The sequence below is a fragment of the Stegostoma tigrinum genome, chromosome 10, assembly GCF_030684315.1.
Source record: "Stegostoma tigrinum isolate sSteTig4 chromosome 10, sSteTig4.hap1, whole genome shotgun sequence".
NCBI lineage: Eukaryota > Metazoa > Chordata > Chondrichthyes > Orectolobiformes > Stegostomatidae > Stegostoma > Stegostoma tigrinum.
In genome coordinates this window covers 8,875,985-8,897,112 of record NC_081363.1, presented here as the reverse complement: position 1 = coordinate 8,897,112, position 21,128 = coordinate 8,875,985, and the positions used below count along the sequence as shown (strand labels likewise).

The following is a 21,128-nucleotide window of genomic DNA, read 5'->3' as shown; positions in this document are numbered from 1 at the left end:
TGCAGCTCAGAGTCTGTTAATGGCCTTTCTCACTCCAAAATCTTAGTGTAATTTCTTTTTGATGTTGAACATAGAATGCAACCAGTGTTGATGATGAGCAATATCTTCACTCATTATTGTATCGAAAAATACAAATTCTGTAATGGTCAAAGGGTTTCAGTGTGATTTCAATCTGAGTGCTGTCAGTTTATGTGATATAATTTGACTGCAAGGCCTGTTAATATACAGAGGAAATTAATGAATTAATAATGTATTCCAACTGATGCTAAACATTCTTCACATCATACACCTCAGCCTAATGGATATTCAGCATCAAAGGAGGTTTTAAGAGCTGTCATTTGCTTATTCAATTCTTCACAGTCAGAGCATAATTTTTAAAAATCTTTCTTGATATATCTAAACATTTAACAATCGCCTCCTCTTCGTCTTCTGTTATTTTTGGTGCAGCTTTTTGTTTGCAAACAAATTTTGAGCTTGAGTACAGTTAGCAGATCTTCTTAGGCGATGCCTTGCTGCCAGACTCCCTACATCCCTGTTTGTGGTCTGGTCAGTCTGGACCTGGGTAACAATGGTGAACATACATAATATCAGAAGAGAAGGCAAAAGATATAAAGGAAAGATCTTTGATCCCCTTCAAGCTACGCATCATCCTGACTTGAATCCTTTGTCAGGTAAAAATCCTGGAACTCTCTCCCTGATCACAGTATGGGGCACCGTAGACGTAGACTGTGTCATTGAAAGAAAGTGGCCCAACAGTTCCTTTCAAGGGCACCTAGGGGTGGGCAGTAAATCCTTTGTCACATGGCTTAGCATTCGTGAGTTTTGGATCGAAAAAAATAGGTTAAGGAGGACACAAAACGTGGAACTGTACAGCGCAGGAATGGGCTGTGCCAAACATGCTGCCAAATGAAACCAATCCCTTCTGCCTGCCCTTGGTCCATATCCCTCCATTCCTTGCATTTTCATGTGCTTATCTAAAAGCCCCTTAATTGCCCCTTTTGTATCTGCCTCCACCTCCACCCCAGGCAGTGCGTTCCAGACTCCTACCACTTATGTCTCCTTTGGACACTTCCCCTCTAACCTTAAATGCATGCCCCTAATTTTAGACATTTCAACTCTGGGGGGGGGGAAAAGATTCTGACCATCAATCCTATCTGTGCATCTCATAGTTTTATAGACTTCTGTCAAGTCTCCCCTCAGCCTCTGCTGCCCCAGAGAAAACAACCCAAGTTTTTCCAGCCTCTTCTTATAGCTCATACCCTCTAATCCAGGCAGCATTCTGCTAAACCTTTTCTGTACCCTCTCCAAAACCTCCACATCCTTCCTGTACTGGGGTGACCAGAACTGAATACTGGACTTGAACCCCAAGACCCTGCTGTACATCAATGCTGTTCAGAGTCCATAATTCTGTAAAACAGAGGAGCAGAATTAAGCCGTTCAGCCCATCAAGTCTGCTTCACTATTCAATCATGGCTGATAAGTTTCTCAACCCCACTCTCCTGCTTTCTCCCCATCCTGCCATTAACTGTATGCTTTTCCTTAACATTTGATCTCCAAAGTGTAGCACCTCACGCTTAACCTGGATTAAACTTCATCTGCCATTTCTCCACCCATTCCTGCAACGGATCTATATCCTGCTATATCCTTTGACACCCTTTTACACTATCCACAACTCCACCGATCTACATTACTAACCCAACCATCTACATTTTCATCTAAGCCATTTATATAAATCGCAAACAGCAGAGATCCCATTACGGATCCCTGCGGAACACCAATAGTCACGGACTTCCAGCCTGAAAAGCACTCTTCCACCATTACCCTCTGTCTTCTATGGGCAAGCCAATTCTGAATCTACGGGCCCAAGTCACTGTGAACCTCATGCATCTTAGTTTTCTGGATGGACCTATCATTAGGGACCTTGTTGAAAGCCTTACTAAAATCTATGTAAACAACATCCACTGTTATCAATCATCTTCATCACCTCCTTGAAAAATTCACTCAAGTTACTAAGACATGACCAGCCCTGTACAAAGCCATGTTGACTATTTCTAATTAGTTCCAAATGCTCTGTAATGTCTGAAATGTGCGTAAATCCTATCCCTAAGAATTCCCTCCAATAGCTTCCCAACCACCGATGTCAGACTCACTGGTCTGTAGTTTCCTGGATTATCCCTATTTCCATTCTTGAACAGAGGAACAACTTTAGCTACATGCCAGTCCTCTAGGACCTCACTAGTGACTAGCAATGATACAAAGATCTTGGTCAAGGCCCCAACAATCTCCTCTCTTGCTTCTCTCAATAACCGAGGTAGATATCATCAGGCCATGGGACTTATCCACATTAATGCTCTTCAAAAGATCCAACACCACTTCTTTCTTGATATCAAAATGCTCTGGCACATTAGCATGCTCCACATCACCCATATCCTTTTCCAAGGTGAAAACCGATGCAAAGTACTCATTTAGGCAAGGCCTGACTTCAGCCTTGGACTTCTTTTATAACATTTTTATTGCAAATATAGATTAAATTCTACAATACATTGTTGAAAGACTATTCCATAAACTTCTGCTTAAATCTCTGTATATTTCTCTCTCTCTCTCTCTCTCTCTTTCCTGCCTAACTCTACTGTGCTATTTATGCCCAGTGAGGAGCAGCTCCCTGACATCACTTCACTATTGCTCCAGGGTCCCAAATCCTTTGCACAACAATAAATGCTTCGCTTGCTAACAGTGCCCACACAGGGTGCTGGTGAGGCCAAACCTGGAGCACTGTGTACAGATTTGGTCTCCTTACTTGAGAAAGGGTATATTGGCACTGGAGGGGGTGCAGAGGAGGGTCACTACGTTGATTCCAGAGTTTAGAGAGTTTGCTTATGAGGACAGATTGAGTAGACAGGCAACTATACTCATTGGAATTAAGAAGTCTGAGGAGGGATCTTATAGAAACATATAAAATTATGAAGGAAAAAGATAAGATAGCATAGCCTCAAAATAAAGGGAAGCAGATGTAGGACTGAGGTCAGGAGGAACTTCTTCACCCAAAGGGCTGTGAATCTGTGGAATTCCCTGCCCAATGAAGCGGTTGAAGCTACCTCACTGAATGTTTTTAAGGCAAGGCTAGATAAATTTTTGAACGGGAACGGAATTAAGGGTTCTGGTGTGCAGGCAAGTAAGTGGAGCTGAGTCTCAAAAGGATCGCTATGATCTTATTTAATGGCGGGGCAAGCTCAAGGGGCCGGATGGCCTACTCCTGCTTCTAGTTCTTATGTTCTTATGTTCTTAAGTTCTAAGATGGAAGCAGGGAGGTTGTTTCCATTGGTGGGTGAAACTAGAACAAGAGGATATAGCCTCAAAATAAGGGGGAGCTGTTTTAGGACTGAGTTGGGGAGGAACTTCTTCACCCAAAGGGTTGTGAGTCTGTGAAATTCCCTGCCCAGTGAAGCTATTGAGGCTACCTCGCTGAATGTTTTTAAGGTAAGGACAGATAGATTTTTGAACAGTAAAGGAGTTAAAAGGGTTATGGTGAGTGGGCGGGTAAGTGGGGTTGAGGCCACAAAAAGATCAGCCATCATTTTTTTAGATGGCAGAGTAGGCTCGATGGGTCAGATGGCCTCCTCCTGCTCCTATTTATCATGGTCTTATGCCTTCCTGACCTCAAGGTGTCCCAAATTGCACTGCAGCCAAAGTAAATGCTATGTAAAATGTAGCTGGTGTTTGCGGTGCTATTTTGAGAGCAAAGAGATCCTACTAGCGACAGTGAGGTAATTGTCTAGGCACTGTATTTTCTTTTTTGTGACTTTGTTTGAGGAATAAACACTGACCAGGGGAGAACTCCAGAAGTATTCAGGAATGTATGGCAGAAGTGGGAATACAAAGGTTGGTTACAGATCATTCATAAGCTCATTGAATGGAGAAACAGGCTCAAGGGAGACACTTGGCCTCTTCCTAGAACAGGATGAGTTCCTTAAACCTTCCTGCCCTGATCCCTGTCATATTGCTCTGGTTACTGCAAGTCTCTAAATTCAGGCATCAATAAGAGAGAGGCTAGAGACTGGGTCAGCCCATCTGAGTTTAGCCAGTTGAGGACAAGTTTGGAGTTGAGATACGAAGACTACTTAGTCTATAAGTTTTGAGAGTCGTTAATACTCAAGGAATCAAGTCACGAACCCCTAGGAGTGAAATCTGAGGGACATCTGAATCAGTGTCTTTTAAAAAAAATCCTCAAATGTCTCTGTTTCTTAGTTAGAAATTTATCAGACACACCTGGGAAAAATTGACTGTTTGGCCAACAGTGTAGAATCTTCCTGTCACCTGGGAAAAGTTTACCAGCTGTGAGAAGGAAGTACGTGAACAGGAATTGGAGATTTGGGTGACCAATGGGCAGGGGTTTGGGGGCAGGGACCTCAGGGGCAGCAGGCCATGTGATGAGACCTCCAGGTCCACATCCAAGCAAAGTAATCTGACTCTATGCCCATGACCTCTACCCTCCAGCTTTTTCAAGAGAACAACTGCTCAGTTCTATTTACGAATGATACCTTTAGTCATCACACAGCTGTTCACATTGCCCTTTTGATATTTCTCGGATTTGTTATTTAATCCTCAGCATTTATAACAAAAAAAATTCCAAACAGTGATATGTTTTCATTTCCATTGACATAATTACTTCTCTCGCGTACATTCACTTGGAGGTGAGATTTCTTGGTTGGTGGTCATGTTTTAGTTTTCCCTGTCTATGCTAGTGTGAGGAGAGCAACTTGCATTTATATAGCACTTTCACAGCCAAGTACTTTTAGAAGCAGAAACACTGTTAAAATGCAAGCCTCAAGTCAAGCACAGCAAGATCCCACAAACAGCAATGTGATAATAATCAGATGGTGACCAAAAAGCAGAATAATGAGGCTGCAGGGGATCTGAGATGAAAGCAGAGAGTTCTGGAAACATTTGATATGTTATTGTTGCATCGCTGGAGAGAAGCAGAGTTAATTTGACAGGCCAATTTACAAGAGTGGGACGCTCAGCAGTAGGTGCAGTGAATTCATCATTTTTAATTTCAGATCGATAGATTTTTGTGAGGCAGAGATATTAAGGGATTTGGTTGGGAGGATATACCATATAGAGTTAGGTCAGAGATTAGCCATGATTTCTGTTCATGGTGGAACAGGATCAAGGGGCAGACTGGCCTCCTCCCATTCTTTTTTCCCAGTCTTTCTTCACAAAATGATGCTTCCCATTGGTAAACATACACACTCTACTGTTTTGATGTTCTGTCTGTAACAGGGGCTCCCCAAAGCTGTACTTTATAGTCTACCTTTCATTATGATCTCAGCTGATGTTACTACCAGGTAAGTCAGAGCCAAGCTGAAATCTGACTCGATAGATCATTTTTGTTCAACACTTTCACTTAAACGTTTGTGAACATCGCTACAGGTTTTATTTTAGCAATATTTATTACAAAAAAGAAATGAAAGTGAAATAAAACAGACCAAGCTATTTATGCACCGTATGATTTGAAGATTTCGACATACACAGCAAAACAAAATCCCATCTATTCCTCACACCATTACTTGATAGTATTCAGATACCAGAGAGAAAGAGAATTCCCTTCTCAGCCTCATCCGTAAATTTGACTTGAATGTTTTGTTCAATTCCCAGCCTTGAGAGTTTGATAGTGTTTTTCTTGATTATTCACATAATCGAGCTTAATTTTTCTTAGCTTCAAATGACCTCTTCAGGGTTTTAACTGAGTATTTCTGATCTGCAATTTTCAAATTAAAACGCTTATTTTGAGGTATCTATTCCCAAAGTGCTCTGAATTCCTTTCTCCAGGAGAAACTGTTCTTGTGTCTCACACAATCTGCTCTTCTGTGAGCTGAAACCTTGGGTGGTATGGTGGCTTAGTGGTTAGCACTGCTGCTTCATAGTGCCAGAGACCTGGGTTCAATTCCATCCTCAGCCAATTGTCTGTGAGGCGATTATGTCCGTGTGCGTTTCCTTTGGGTGCTCCTGTTTCCTCCCACAGTCCAAATATGTCCAGGTTAGGGTGGATTGGCCATGCTGAATTGTCAGTAGTGCCTGGGGACGTGTAGACTAAGTGGATTATCCATGGGATACGCAGGATTATAGAACATAGAACATAGAACAGTACAGCACAGAACAGGCCCTTCAGCCCACAATGTTGTGCCGACCATTGATCCTCATGTATGCACCCTCAAATTTCTGTGACCATATGCATGTCCAGCAGTCTCTTAAATGACCCCAATGACCTTGCTTCCACAACTGCTGCTGGCAATGCATTCCATGCTCTCACAACTCTCTGTGTAAAGAACGCGCCTCTGACATCCCCTCTATACTTTCCTCCAACCAGCTTAAAACTATGACCCCTCGTGCTAGCCATTTCTGCCCTGGGAAATAGTCTCTGGCTATCAACTCTATCTATGCCTCTCATTATCTTGTATACCTCAGTTAGGTCCCCTCTCTTCCTCCCTTTCTCCAATGAAAAGAGAACGAGCTCAGTCAACCTCTCTTCATAAGATAAGCCCTCCAGTCCAGGCAGCATCCTGGTAAACCTCCTCTGAACCCTCTCCAAAGCATCCACATCTTTCCTATAATAGGGCGACCAGAACTGGACGCAGTATTCCAAGTGCGGTCTAACCAAAGTTTTATAGAGCTGCAACAAGATCTCACGACTCTTAAACTCAATCCCCCTGTTAATGAAAGCCAAAACACCATATGCTTTCTTAACAACCCTGTCCACTTGGGTGGCCATTTTAAGGGATCTATGTATCTGCACACCAAGATCCCTCTGTTCCTCCACACTGCCAAGAATCCTATCCTTAATTCTGTACTCAGCTTTCAAATTCGACCTTCCAAAATGCATCACCTCGCATTTATCCAGGTTGAACTCCATCTGCCACCTCTCAGCCCATCAGGTTTGTGAGGCATGACCTGCCCCTCACAAAGCCATGTTGACTGCATTTGATCAAGCCATGCTCTTGCTCATGGTCATAATCCTATCCCTCAGAATCCTTTCTAACACCTTGCAGACGACAGACGTGAGACTTACTGGTCTGTAATTGCCGGGGATTTCCCTATTTCCTTTCTTGAAGAGAGGAATTACATTTGCCTCTCTCCAGTCCTCAGGTACGACTCCAGTGGAGAGCAAGGATGCAAAGATCTTCGCAAGTGGCGAAGCAATTGCATTTCTCGCTTCCCAAAGCAGCTGAGGACAAATCTGGTCCGGGCCCGGTGACTTGTCAATCTTAATGTTTGACAAAATTTTCAGCACATCAGGTTCCTCTATCTCTATCCATTCCAACATGCACACCTACTCTTCAAAGGTTTCATTCACTACGAAGTTTGTTTCTTTCGTAAAGACAGAAGCAAAAAACTCATTTAGGGCTTCCCCTACCTCCTCAGACTCCACACACAAGCTCCCTATGCTATCCCTGATCGGCCCTAAACTTTCTTTGACCATTCTCTTATTCCTCACATAAGTGTAAAATGCCTTTGTGTTTTCCCTAATTCGTTCTGCCAAGCCTTTCTCGTGCCCCCTCCTGGCTCTCCTCAGACCATTTTTGAGCTCCTTCCTTGCCTGCGTGTAATCCTCTCTAGCTGAACTTGACCCTAGCTTCCTCCACCTTATGTAAGCTACCTTCTTCCTTTTCACAAGAAGCTCCACCGCTCTCGTCATCCAAGGTTCCTTTATCTTACCCCTTCTTGCCTGTCTCAGAGGGAATTTACTCATCACTCGCAACAACTGTTCCTTAAACAGTCTCCACATGTCTAAAGTGCCCTTACCATGGAACAACTGCTCCCAGTCCATGCTTCCTAACTCATGTCTAATCGCATCATAGTTTCCTCTTCCCCAATTAAATATCCTCCCATTTTGCCTAATCCTCTCCTTCTCCATAGCTATGTAGAATGTGAGGCAGTTATGGTCACTATCACCAAAATGATTATAGGGTAGCGGATTGGATCTGGGTGGGATGCTGTTGAGAGGGTCGATGTGGATTTGATCGGCTGAATGGCCTGCTTTCACACTGTAGGGATTCTGTGATTTCTAAAGGCTTTCCAATACATTGGCTTCATTTTTTAAAGCAAAACGCACTTCTTGATTCTTCTCAACCAAAAGCAAGTTAATGCCTTTCAGTGTTAGCTGTCCAATCATAATACTCTCACAATACAAACAAACTCACATCACTCCAGGAGGACCCCAGTCAGCTGCTCTCTGACACGTACTGGGTATAGAGCCACAGCTCTAGAAATACTGACGAGTTAGTTATTAAGTCCTCCCATACTCCCAGAGCAAAACCTACTTGACACTAATTCAGAATCCAAACTCACACACCTTTCATCATACTTTTCATACTTTTAAAAACCCTGCTTAAAAATCCAACTCTCTCAGTTCTGAAGAAGGGTCACTGGACCCGAAACGTTAACCCCGGTTTCTCTGCACAGATGCTGTCAGGCCTGCTGAGCTTTTCCAGCAACTTGTGTTTTCATTTCTGATTTCAAGCATCAGCAGTATATTGGATGATTATGTCATAAAAACCCATCTGGTTCACTGGTGTTGTTTAGGGAAGGAAATATACCAAAATTACCCAGCCTAGCCTACATGTGACTCCAGACCCACGGCAATGTGGTTGACTCTAAACTACCCTCTGAAATGACTGAGCACGCTACTCTTTTCAAGGGGCAGTTAGGAACAGGCAACAAATACAGGTTTTTGCCAACAATACCATTTAAGAATTTCTTTAAAAGACATACCACATACCTCATACCTCTCCACATTTCCTTCACTTTCACTCACTCAGACCTGACTCTCCTCTCTCACCCCCTTCCCTTTTCTCCCTGTCTCTGTCTCGATTTCGCTTCATGTCTTCCTCCCTCTCTCCCAATCCCTCCCCCACCTCATGCACCCCTGTGTCCAACACCCCTACCATCCTCCTAACTTCACTGTCTGTCCTTCTCCTTTTTAAAGTTACCGTCCACCTGAGAAGGAAAGATGAGGGGAGAATGTACTCTGCTCTGTTTTACCTGCTCCCCTTCCCTCCACAGGCCTTGTCTTCCCCCACGAGCTCGGGTTAACACCGAGGTCAGCATCTAATTTGGAAAATCGAATCAAATCATCGCTCAGGAATGGCGTTTAACATAGATAAAGGAGGCAACGCTGGCAGCAGTTGTCTGGTGATGCTTCCTAATAGCCTGTTCATGCACTAAATGACAAAGGAGTTATACTTCTCTTCCAATAATTACAACAATTAATGAATGAAAAGCTAAATGCACAAGCTTTGATGGACTTGGCCACATTTAGGCACTGTCTGGAATAGTGATTTGTTGGACTGATTTTTGCTGTTGACTGTGATTAAGAGGGAGAGGGGACCACCGAGCAGAGATGTCCCTGTTAGAGCCATTACAAACCATTCAGTTCCTCCTCTCTCTGTGTACAGTAATTCAGTTAACCCATTCCCCCACTCGGTCGCGTCACCCTGCAACTTTATTTCCTTCACGTGCCTGCCCAATTTCCTTTCAAAATCACTAATCCTCTGACCTGTGAATTCAGCTATTGTCTCATTTCACTCCCACTCTGACACATTACCCCGAGTTCCAATGGATCCTCACAATAGGGGCGGCACGGTGGCTCAGCGGTTAGCACTGCTGCTTCACAGCGCCAGGGACCCGGCTTCGATTCCAGGTTCGGATAACTGTCTGTGTGGAGTTCGCGCATTCTCCCTGTGCCTCCGGGTGCTCCAGTTTCCTCCTACAGTCCAGAGATGTGCAGGCTAGGTGGATCGGCCATGCTAAATTGCCTGTAGTGTTCAGGGATGTGCAGCTTAGTTGGGTTATAGGAGGAATATGTCTGAGTGGGATGCTGTCAGAGTCGGTGTGGACTCATTGGGCCTAAGGGCCCGTTTTCACACTGTAGGGATTCTGAGATCATCTGAGAATGACCCATCCCTTCCTGCTATCAGCGTACCCCTTCCTGCCCAACCTGATCTCCTCACACCACTCACCAGCACATCCGGGTGACAGCACACCTGAATCTAGTTCACTCCATCCCATCCTGCACTCTCATTATAATAAAGATCATTGAATGTTCTTTTATTTCTGGGATGAAAATCCTCTGTCCATACTTGTTCTAGCTTCGATGTGTCCAGGTCCCAGACCAATGGGTTTGAACTTCATTTGCCCACTGAAGAGGTCCAGCAAGGGTGGCACGGTGGCTCAATGGTTAGTGTAACTGCCTCCAAGCGCCAGGGGCCCAGGTTCGATATTTAGCCTCAGGCCGGATCTGTATGGGTTTCCTCCCACAGTCCAAAGATGTGCAGGTTGGGTGGATTGGCCATGCTAAATTGCCCATAGTGTCCAGGGATGTGTAGATTAGGTGGTTAAGCCATGGAAAACGCAGAGTTACAGGGTCTAGGGCCGAAACATCAGTCTTTCTGCCCTTCTGATGCTGCTTGGCCTGCTGTGTTCATCCAGCTGTACACCTTGTTATCTCAGATTGCCCAGCATTTGCAGTGCCTACTATCTCTGTTACAGCGTTAGGATGGGTCTGGGTCAGTTACACTTTAAAGGGTCAGTGTGGGCTTGATAGTCTGCTTCCACACTGTAGAGAGTCTATGATTCATAAGACACTCTACTGCATTAAAACATAAAGGTAGCCCACAACTCAGACCAGGTTTTATGTAACAGTCTTCAGTGTGCTTTAATGCTTTTCTCGTATTTAAGAGGGCAATGCATGGCTTTTTGGATAGTGATGGTGTGCTGGGATATGGGTAAAGGCAGGTGATTGGCACTAGATGGTAGGACTCATCAGCACGATGAGCTGAATGGCCTCCTACAATGTAATAATTCTCCATGGAATTAGATCTCTCCCTGACCAATCATGACCCAGTGTACAGGGCAGCCCGCAGCATGTAGCCTGAGAAACTGTAGGCCTCTCCAGCATATTCGTTGAGTTAATTTTCACTTTATGTACATGAGAGAGCATTGTGACCTGCCAAAAAATCTCAGCAGAACAGTTGCCAGCAGAAGTTCTTTTCTTCCAAAAGTATACTTTATTCTCGAAATTTATAAAAGTGATTGTTCAAAATCCAAATTACATTTGGTTCAAATCCAAACCAATTTCTTCCGATGTTACATGTTAATGATTACAATTACAAATACAGTTAGTTTGTACAATACTCATTTCATGTGGGAGATGCAGTCCGTTGGGTTTTACTCAGTTCTCAGCATCTCTTTGTACCTTGGGTTGAAAGGCCCCAGACAGTGGCCTGTCCCCACTACATCTCCGTGATGCTTGCCCCAGACTTTAGTACATCTCTCAGCCCTTAGCCCAGTACCTCAGAACAATCCAGCCTGCAACATCCAGATGTTGACAATTCCTTCCACTGGAACACCAGAGCGTTTTAGGCAGACTACAGAGTGTTATTCACCGAAGTTATGGTCCTCCAACTGCAGTTGATGTTTATCTATAGATCATTGATTGGGCTACTGCCCACTCCTGTTCCTCCCTTTTGAATTTCCTTGTTTTCAGAATCACCGCAATAAACATAACCTGGGCAGTCATGCCAATTTGCTGAATGTAGCAACAAATTTGGCCATTCAGCCCATCAAGCCTGCTTACATTTAATGCAATCACGATTGATTGATTTATTGTTGTCATGTGTACCAAGATACAGTGAAAAGCGTTGTTTTGCATGCTATCAAGAGATTGAGTACTTAGTGGCGCGGTATAAAGACAACAGTCTCTCCAGCAACATCAGCAAAATGAAGGAACAGGTCGTTGACTTCAGGAAGTGGACTGTAGGGCACACCATGTCTGCATCAATGATGCTGAGGTGAAAATGGTTGAGTGTCCAAGTTCCTGGGAATGATAATGGATCTATAAAAATTGTTGAGAATCCTTGTGAACGTACCAAATTTCCCTAGACTTCTGAAGTAGAGATGCTGTTATGCTTTCATGATGTAGTGTCAATGTGGATGGACCAGGACAGATTGTTGGTGATCATAACTCCTAGGAACTCGATGCCCTCGATCATCTTCACCTCAGCACCATTGATGCAGACAGGGGTGTGCCCTCCAGTCCACTTCCTGAAGTCAATGACCAGCTCCTTCATTTTGCTGATGTTGCTGAAGAGACTGTTGTCTTTACACTGCGCCACTAAGCACTCAATCTCTTTATGGCATGCAAAACAACACTTTTCACTGTATCTTGTAGCATTGTATACTTCATAGAACATAGAACAGTACAGCGCAGTACAGGCCATTCGGCCCACGATGTGCCGACCTATTATCCACTATGATCAATCTACTCTGCCTACCCTACATTTTACTCTCCTCCACGTGCCCAATCTAGAGTCGCTAAGAAGTCTCTAAAGTATCTGACTCCACTACCACTACAGTGCATTCCACGTGCCCACCACTGTCTGTGTGAAGAACCTACCTCTGACATCTCCCCTATGCCTTCCTCCAATCACCTTAAAATTATGCCCACCCCCCCCCCCCCGCCCCCCGTCTGACTATCCATTCTATCTATGCCTCTCAAGATCTTGTAAACCTCTATCAAGTCACCTTTCATCCTTCTCTCCAATGGAAATAGCCCTAGCTCCCTCAACCTTTCCTCATAAGACCTACCCTCAAGTCCAGGCAGCATCCTGGTAAATCTACTCTGCACCCTTCATAAAGCTTCCACATCCTTCCTATAATGAGGCAGCCAGAACTGAACACAATATTCCAAGTGCGGTCTAACCAGAATTTTATAGAGCTGCAGCGTAACCTTTCGATTCTTAAACTCAATTCCACTGCCAATAAAAGCCAATATACCGTACAACTTCTAAATAACCCTATCAACTTGGTTAGCAACTTTGAGGGATCTATGGATGTGGACCCCAAGATCCCTCTGTTCCTCCACCCTGCCGAGAATCCTGCAATGAACCCTGTATTCTGCATTCAATACAACCTTCCAAAATGAATCACTTAACACTTTTCTGGGTTGAATTCCATTTGCCACTTCTTTGCCCAGCTCTGCATCCTGTCAATGTCCCGTTGCAACCTACAACAGCCCTCCACACTGTCCACAGCTCCACCAACCTTCGTGTCATTGGCAAAGTACACTTTGTCATGTGCATTCTTCACTTCTGCATGGAGTGGGATGTAGACTGCTGTCAGGATAGTGGAGGTGAGCTCACAAAGCAGGTACTAGCGATGGCACTTTACTGTGTGATATGTGGCACACTTTAATACCTTTTACTGTCATCATCCTCATATCGATGTCTGCCAGTGGCAATCAGAAATCTATAAATCTCCACAATCAAAGATTGAACCTCTAGGATAGAAAATGTCAAAGGTTCACTGCTTGCTGAGTAAAAGAAAAAATCGTATTTACCTGTCAACTTGTTTTGCCAATTATTTTAAATGTTGTTAAGCTATTTTCTGATCCTCCACCTTCCTGCTAGTGGAAGCATTATCTAGCTCCCATCTAAACCTCAAGCATTTTACACAATGCTCAGTGTTAGACCAAAAAGGTTTTTACTTAAACTGTAGCTGTGTCAACGACAAACCATTTATTGTGTCTGGACTAATGCTTCAGATTTTTGTCAAACTCTTGACATCGAGAGAAAGATCCCATTAATATCCCACTGTCTTGTATCAAACTGAAATATTAAACAGGTTTATCAAAGGAATAGGTTTTTTAAACTCTAGCACCACATTGTCTATATCTGTGTGGATTCAGAACAAGGTACTAAAGAAAATTTATCACAGAGATAGTAGGAACTGCCGATGCTGGAGTATCTGAGATAACACAGTGTGAAGCTGGATGAACACAGTGGGCCAAGCAGCATCAGAGGAGCAGGAAGGCTGACGTTTCAGTTTGGGACCCTTCTTCAGAAAAAAATTTTTGTTTTTTCTGAAGAAGGGCCTCGACCCGAAACGTCAAGCATTCCTGCTCCTCTGATGCTGCTTGGCCCGCTGAGTTCATCCACTCTACTAAAGAAAAATTAAACCAGTTAACCATAGCTTGGGTTTCTTCGACTGTTTTGTTATTTTTACACTGTTCATTTTCAATTCACTCTTCTCATTAGTTCCATAATATTTTAATCTGTGACCTTTCACCTCCTCTTTCTCTACCCAAGGCCCCAAACACTCAAAAGAACAAAGAATGGTAAAGCACAGGAACAGTCCCTTCAGCCCTCCAAGACTGTACTAACACATTTTGCCTTTCCATTCTAAAACTGTCTTCCCTTACAGGATCCATATCCCTCTATTCCCTTCCTATTTGTGTAATCATCCAGGTGTTTCTTTAATACTGCTCTTGTGCCTGCTTCCACAACCACCTCTGATAGCGCATTCCAGGCACTTACCACCTGTTGTACGAAAAACATGCCTTGCACATCTCTTTTAAACCCACCCCCAACACCATGACCCTGTGTTTCCTAGTAATTCCCCTCCACCCTAGGAAAATGTGTCATACTTTACACTCTATCCATGCCAGATACAATCTGATAAACTTCTCTCAGGTCCCCCCTCAACCCCCTGCGTTGCAGTGAAAACAAACCTAGTCTATCCAACTTTTCTTCATGGCTAAAATCCCCCAAACCAGGCAGCATCCTGGTAAATCTTTTCTGTACCTTCTCCAAAACATCCTTCAGCCCAATGGCCTAAACGTGAATTTTACTGGTTTTAAAATTCCCCCACCCCCAGCCTCATCCCATGTCCAACCCTCCCTCTCATCCCTGCCTCCTTGACCTGACACAAACTGTCCATCTTCTCTCCCACCTATCCACCCCACCCACCTCATTGACCAAACCCCATCACTCCCTACCTGCACTCATCTATCACTATCCCATCAACCTTCCCCAGCTCCACGCCTCATCTGTCTATTTATTTCCCAACTCCCTTCTTCCCCTACATTTCTGAAGCATTAACTTTCCTGCTCCTCTGATACCGCCTGACCTGCTGTGCTTCTGCAGCTCCACAGAGTATTCCCACGTCCTTCTGGAGGGGGAGGTGATGGCCTAGTGGTATTGTTGCTGGATTGTTAATCCAGAGACCCACATAATGTTCTGGGGACCCCGGTTATAATCCTGCCATGGCAAATGGTGGAATTTGAATTCAATAAAATATTTGGAATTAAGAAACTGTGAATCCATTGTCAGTTGTCAGAAAAAACCCAGCTGGTTCACTAATGTCCTTTAGGGAAGGAAACTGCCATCCTTACCTGGCCTGGCCTACTTGTGACTCCAGACCCACAGCAATGTGGTTGACACTGAACTGCCCTCTGGGGCAATTAGGGATGGGTAATAAATGCTGCCTGGCCAGTGACGCCCACATCATGTCAATGAATAAAGGCAGAAATATGTGTGGTGACCAACACTGTACGCAGTTCTTCCAAGTGAATCAGAGATTTTGAACTGAATTTGAATTAGCTTTGTTGTCACATGTACACGAATGAGTACAGTTAAAGTTTACAAGTCCTCTCATGGCACCATCTTAGATTCAAAGGTACCGATAGAAATTCCCAGGAAAAAAAAAATTAGAAAAAGTCAAGAAATAAAATGTCCAGCATTACAGAAATTCAAAAGTACGAAATCATGGAATAAATTCGAAAAATAACGAAATAAATATTTCAGAAAAATAGTACTTTCACCTTAACAACCCCAAAGCGAAATACTGTGAACGCTGGAAATCTGAAAAAAATATGGAAAGTGTTGGAGAAACTTAGCAGGCCTGGCAGCATCTGTGGAGAGACAGAAACAGAGTTAATGTTTCACGTTCCGGTCTGCCTCTCCTTTAGAACTGAGTAGGGTCATACGAGACTGGAAGTGTTAACTCTGTTTCTCTCTCCACAGAAGCTGTCAGACCTGACAAGTATTTCCTGCATTGCAATATTCCGGATCTCCAGCAACACCAGCAATTTGCTCTTGTAATAATTAGCACTCTGATCCCAATCCCACTCAATGTGCTTGGAGGGCAATGCTGCCCAAAACCCACCTTCATTGGGTTCTCTGATCTGCAGCCATCGACACTGCAACAGGAGACTATAGCACCGAGGCCAGTCCCTCAAACTGTACCCAGTGAAGACTGAGTGACGTCAAGTGGGCCGGAATGAGGCTGAACACGTGTTAATATTGTCTGCAATAAAACGCCAGTAACTTGTATTTATGTAGAATCGTAGATGGAACAGAAATATACAGCACACAAGAAGGCCACTCAGCCCATTGTACCCGCATTGATGCTGTGAAAGATCAGCTGCGGTTCATCCAACCATCTGTATTCTGTCCATAGCCCTGTGAGTTCCTAGGGCCAAATAACAGTGTAACGGTTAGCACTCTGGATTTTGTATCCAGCGATCCGAGGGGACAGCACGGTGGCTCAGTGGTTAGCACTGCAGCCTCACAGCGCCAGGGACCCGGGTTCGATTCCAGCCTCGGGCAACTGTCTGTGTGGAGTTTGCACATTCTCCCTGTGTCTGCGTGGGTTTCCTCCGGGTGCTCCGGTTTCCTCCCACAGTCCAGAGATGTGCAGGCTAGGTGGATTGGCCATGCTAAATTGCCCGTAGTGTTCAGGGGTGTGTGGCTGTTGGGCCGAAGGGCCTGTTTCCACACTGGAGGGAATCTAATCTAAAATATACAGCAGCAGCTTTTATGTAATGAAATGTTTTAAAGTTCTCCAGTTTTCTGATATTTGGCCGTTTAAGGAGGCATTGGGTCAGACAGTCAAAATGCTTGGCCAATGGAAATTGGAAAGACCTGACCTTTTTAAGAAACGTCTTAGAGGAGGGAGCAGTTTCCTCAACATGGGTGGACTGTTCAGCCCCTCAGATCTTTGGTGATAGTGCAAGAATATAGGGTTAAGGTTTGTGACTAGTAACTATAAGGTAATAACTAGGTAACTAGAAATCTATAAGTCCCTCCCTTGGACTTAGTGATAGCCCTCAGGAGCAAGGATTCTCCACCCTCTGAGTGAAGATGTTCTTCCTCATCTCAGTCGAGAATAGCTTGCCTTTTATTATGAAAATGTTCCCTGAGTTCATGGCCCCACAGACAGGCGGAAGCATCCTTCCTGAAGGTTGAGGTTCCATTATTTCCTTGACTGCTCGTTCCTAGGAGGACAGGAGCTTCCCTAGGTAACAAAAATAGAAGTTGCTGGAAAAGCTCAAAAGGTCTGGCAGCATCTGTGAAGAAGGATCAGAGATAACATTTCGGTTCTGGTGACCCTTCCTCAGCTTCCCTCGATAGCTGTTTGAAGGAACTGTGTAGTTTCCAACTCCATTTGTCAGTTCATGAGTTCCTTCAAATCCTTGCTTGCTGTTTGATTTAGTACTGGGATCGTCATGAAGTGTGTGAGCACATTTCCTTTCTTGGCTCCACCTGCCATCTAAAAATACATTTGTTTGTTGAAAGGTGCCAGAATAGGTCAGTGGGTGGTAATGGTCAACTTGCTATACACAAGCAAACTGATAAATGTGCCTTGGAGAAAAATGTTCTTCTTCCATCTTCATTGCAATATATTCAAATTCTCAGAGCAACAGATCATTTAAATTCACTTGTTGAAATGCCCATTTCCACCCACAGTAACAGAGGCTGTTCATTCCAGTTGAAATTGATTATTTTTATGCACTTTGCTGGGGAAGCAGCCTGTCTTTTCCATTTAAATTTAATTTCTGAATTTTGGGTTCATCACCTCCAGCTCCAGAGAAACCAGACTCCGGCACATTTCACACTTCCCTCTGTGTTGGCACCAAGCTCTTAACAAGTAAGAGCTTAGCGCCAAGAAATGACTTGCATTTATATAGCCCCGCTCCCTGAGATTCTTTACAGCCAATTAGCTACTTCTGGATGGGCAGTCAGGTCTGTGATGGAAATGCAGCAACCAATATGTCCACAGCAAAATCCCACAAAAAAGCGGTGATTCAAATTCCTGATTTTTCTTTCGGGAAGGTGAGGGATAAAGGTCGGACACCTGTGCTGTTCTTTCAAAATGCTGTCACGGGATCATTTAGACCCACCAGGAGTTCCTGAAAGATGGCACCTCTGACAGTGCAGCACTCGCTCAGTACTGCCTTGGGAGAGTCAGCCTTGATCGTGAGCCCAAGTCTATAGTCTGGGACATGAGCCCACGATGTTATGACTCCGGGCGAGTTAACACTCACTGAATCAAAATTGACGTCACAACTCCAGCAATGTAGTGACAACATGAGCGCTGCTCCCTGGCAGCAGCTGATGTGTGCACCTGAGTGAAGAGCCTCAAACACATTCATTCATGACAAAGATTATACTCTGCTATCAACCAAACAGGTAATCTAAAAGTGGAAAGTGCTGAATGTTCAGACAGTCAGGCCACGGTGACACAACAGAATTAGGCAAATGATTTCACCAACTTCAGCTCAAAACAGTTGCTTTCAATTTTTCGAGCAGTGAGCTGATGCTGATGATTCTGTCACTGACATTCACACCTTCTCCTGTTACACCTTCAGTTTCCTTACTTCTTTTTATTTCTCGGTGGGATGTCGGCATCACATACTGGGCTAGCATTTATAGTTGGTGCTGAACTGCCTTTTGAACCAGTGCAGTCCCTGGGGGTATGGGTCACCGACAATGTTGATAGCGAGGGAATTCCAGGGTTTTGACCTCGCAACAGTGAGGGAATGGCGATATACTTCCAAGTCAGGATGGTGAGTGACGTGGAAGGGAACTTGCAGGCATTGATGTTCCCATGTATCTGTTGCCCTTGTCCTTCCAGGTGGAAGTGGTTACAGATTGAGAAGATGCTTTAGAAATAGTTCTGGGAATTTCTGCAGTGCATCTTCTAGATAGTACGCACTGCTGCTACTGAGCGCCAGTGGTGGGAGGGAGTGGATGTAGTTGCCAATTAAGTGAGCTGCTTTGTCCTGGATGGTGTCAAGCTCCTTGAATGTTATTGGGGCTGCACCCATCCACACAGTGGGCAGCGTTCCATCACACTTGCGTCAATAGTGGACAGGCTTTGGAGAGTCAGGAGGTGAGCTACTCTCTGCAGGATTCCCAGCCTCTGACCTACTCTTGGATCCACAGCATTTATATGCCTGGTCCAGTTGAGGTTCTGGTCAGTGATGAGCCTTGGACTGTGTTCATTATGTCCCTTAAGGAGGGCAATTTGCTGCCTGTCCCTGGTCTGGCCCATACCTGATTCCAGACCCACAGCAAACTGTCTGACTTTGTCTCCTCCAGCAGGATGGCGGCAGTGTAAGTCGCTCCATTCAGGGCTCCATTCTGCTTGCCAGTTCTCTTTCTATTTCTTTCTTTGTCCTTCCTTCTATTTCCCTCCCTTCTTCTCTCTCCTCTGTCGTAATTCTAACCTCCCCCTGCACCCCTTTTAACCACCGACCGAAGGAGTCAAGAAAGAGCCATGTCACGACCGGAACCTCGTTGCGGGAGCCGAGTGCGCCGGTTGTGTCCCGCAGCAATGGCAGATTGAGTGTGGGCGAGAGTGACAGCAGCGGATCAGGAGTGCGCCAGCGAGATCAGGCCAGTAAGGCAGCCCGGAGTAGGACTCTGGCGGTGGTAGCATGGCAACCACTGGAAAGTCTGGAGTAGGACTGCGGCAGTGAAAAGTAAAGATGGACTCTCTCAAGCTTTTTTTCCCTTGTCTTATCTAAGTTAATATGAATGGTGCCATGTATGTGTGGGAAAGGTACACATTTTCTACAGTATTGTTACTTTGAATACGCATGACAGTAAATGAATCACATGATTCAAATGACTCTTAACAGCTCTCACCAACAATGACAGACAGTCAGCAAAGGTTGGCCCCCCCTAGTGATTCCCACATCCCACTAAAGAATAAAGGGAGCTAATAGGGATAGGACCAGATTCTTTTCACCAGTTGTCTGCTGTCACATAAATGAAGGTCTCCTTGTGAGGTTGTGTATGTTACTTGTTACTGCAGTTGGTCACTTCTGTCTCCTCTGTCTTTTGTAGATCGGCCATGGATCTGGAACATTCCATATCTACATGCCCCTGACACCAATGGAAATGTCTGGGCCCCTTCCTAACTCCTGGCCTCTTGCTGCCAGGTTTATGAATTGTTTCCCAGAGGGAAGGACTGATGAGCTGCATTTTGAAAGCAGGCCTGCAGTTTATATACCCATTCGCTGAGTATTTCGGCATTTGGTCTTTCTAACATTGATCGTACGTGTGTTTTTTTTCGTAGAATAAAACTTTTCAATTAATCTAACGCTTCTCAGCATCAGTCTCCTTTCCTTGCTCAAACCCTATGTTGCTGGCAGGGTGTTGATTCTGGAAAATGTTCTTATCTTTCAGGCAAGTGGGAAGACATTGTGCTCCTCAGCATGAGGGTGGGCTGTTGTCACAAATTCTGATTGTATCTGGTTCTCAACATGAGGCAGGTTCCTGGTTGCAGTGTCTAGTGTATCACAATCCAGGTGATCAGAGACTACTTGGTCATTGTTGAGAAACGAGGAGACAGTCAGCGAGTGCAGCGCCAAATAGAACACAGTGCAAGTTAAAGAGAAGGGAGGCAGAAATTTGGATGAAAGCAGCTTTATGTGGGAGCGTAACTCTGAATCGAGAGGGCAGGCAGGGTCTCTTTTTGTCTTCAGAGAGCCAGCACCTCTGACAGTGTGTTACTGCCTCTGCACTGCATCAGTGTGTCAGGCAGGAGATTCTGTAGCTAAAGAGGGATGTGAACCCACAAACCTCTAACCCAGAGCCTCACCCACTGAGCTAATATACAGTATCGAGGCAGCGGGGAGGAGGTGCAGGCTGGGCAAAGGAATATGAAGGTCTCTGCATTCCAGAGATGTTAAATATTTTTCAAACCCTTTGCCCTCAAAACGTGACTTTAAGGCTGAACAAATAAAGTGCTCAAGGGCCTAGAAAGTGAGGGACCTTGGAGAACACAGAGAGTCATGCGTCTGGAGTCATGAATTTCTGAGTCGGAACAAGATGTACTGATGCTCAGTAGCAACTGCAGAAATTGACCAAAGATCCTCAGACAACACCTTCCAAACCCACGACCACTTCCATCCAGAAAGGCAGGGGCAGCAGATACATAGGAAAACCACCCCCTTCAAGTTCCCCTGCAAGCCACTCACCATCCCAACTTGGAAATAATTCACC

General features: G+C 44.6%; 1 protein-coding gene across 6 annotated transcripts in view; it reads left to right on the top strand.

Moving 5' to 3' along the window:
* tdp1 (tyrosyl-DNA phosphodiesterase 1) overlaps positions 1-20,217 on the top strand; it is a 135,142-nt gene extending 114,925 nt beyond the window's left edge. For all 6 annotated transcript variants that reach the window (XM_059648971.1, XM_059648966.1, XM_059648968.1 and 3 more), the window contains one exon: positions 19,968-20,217. In XM_059648971.1, the coding sequence (XP_059504954.1) occupies positions 19,968-20,041 (74 nt within the window). In that variant the 3' untranslated portion in view covers positions 20,042-20,217. The remainder of the gene's footprint in view (positions 1-19,967) is intronic.
* Positions 20,218-21,128: the final 911 nt, after the last annotated feature.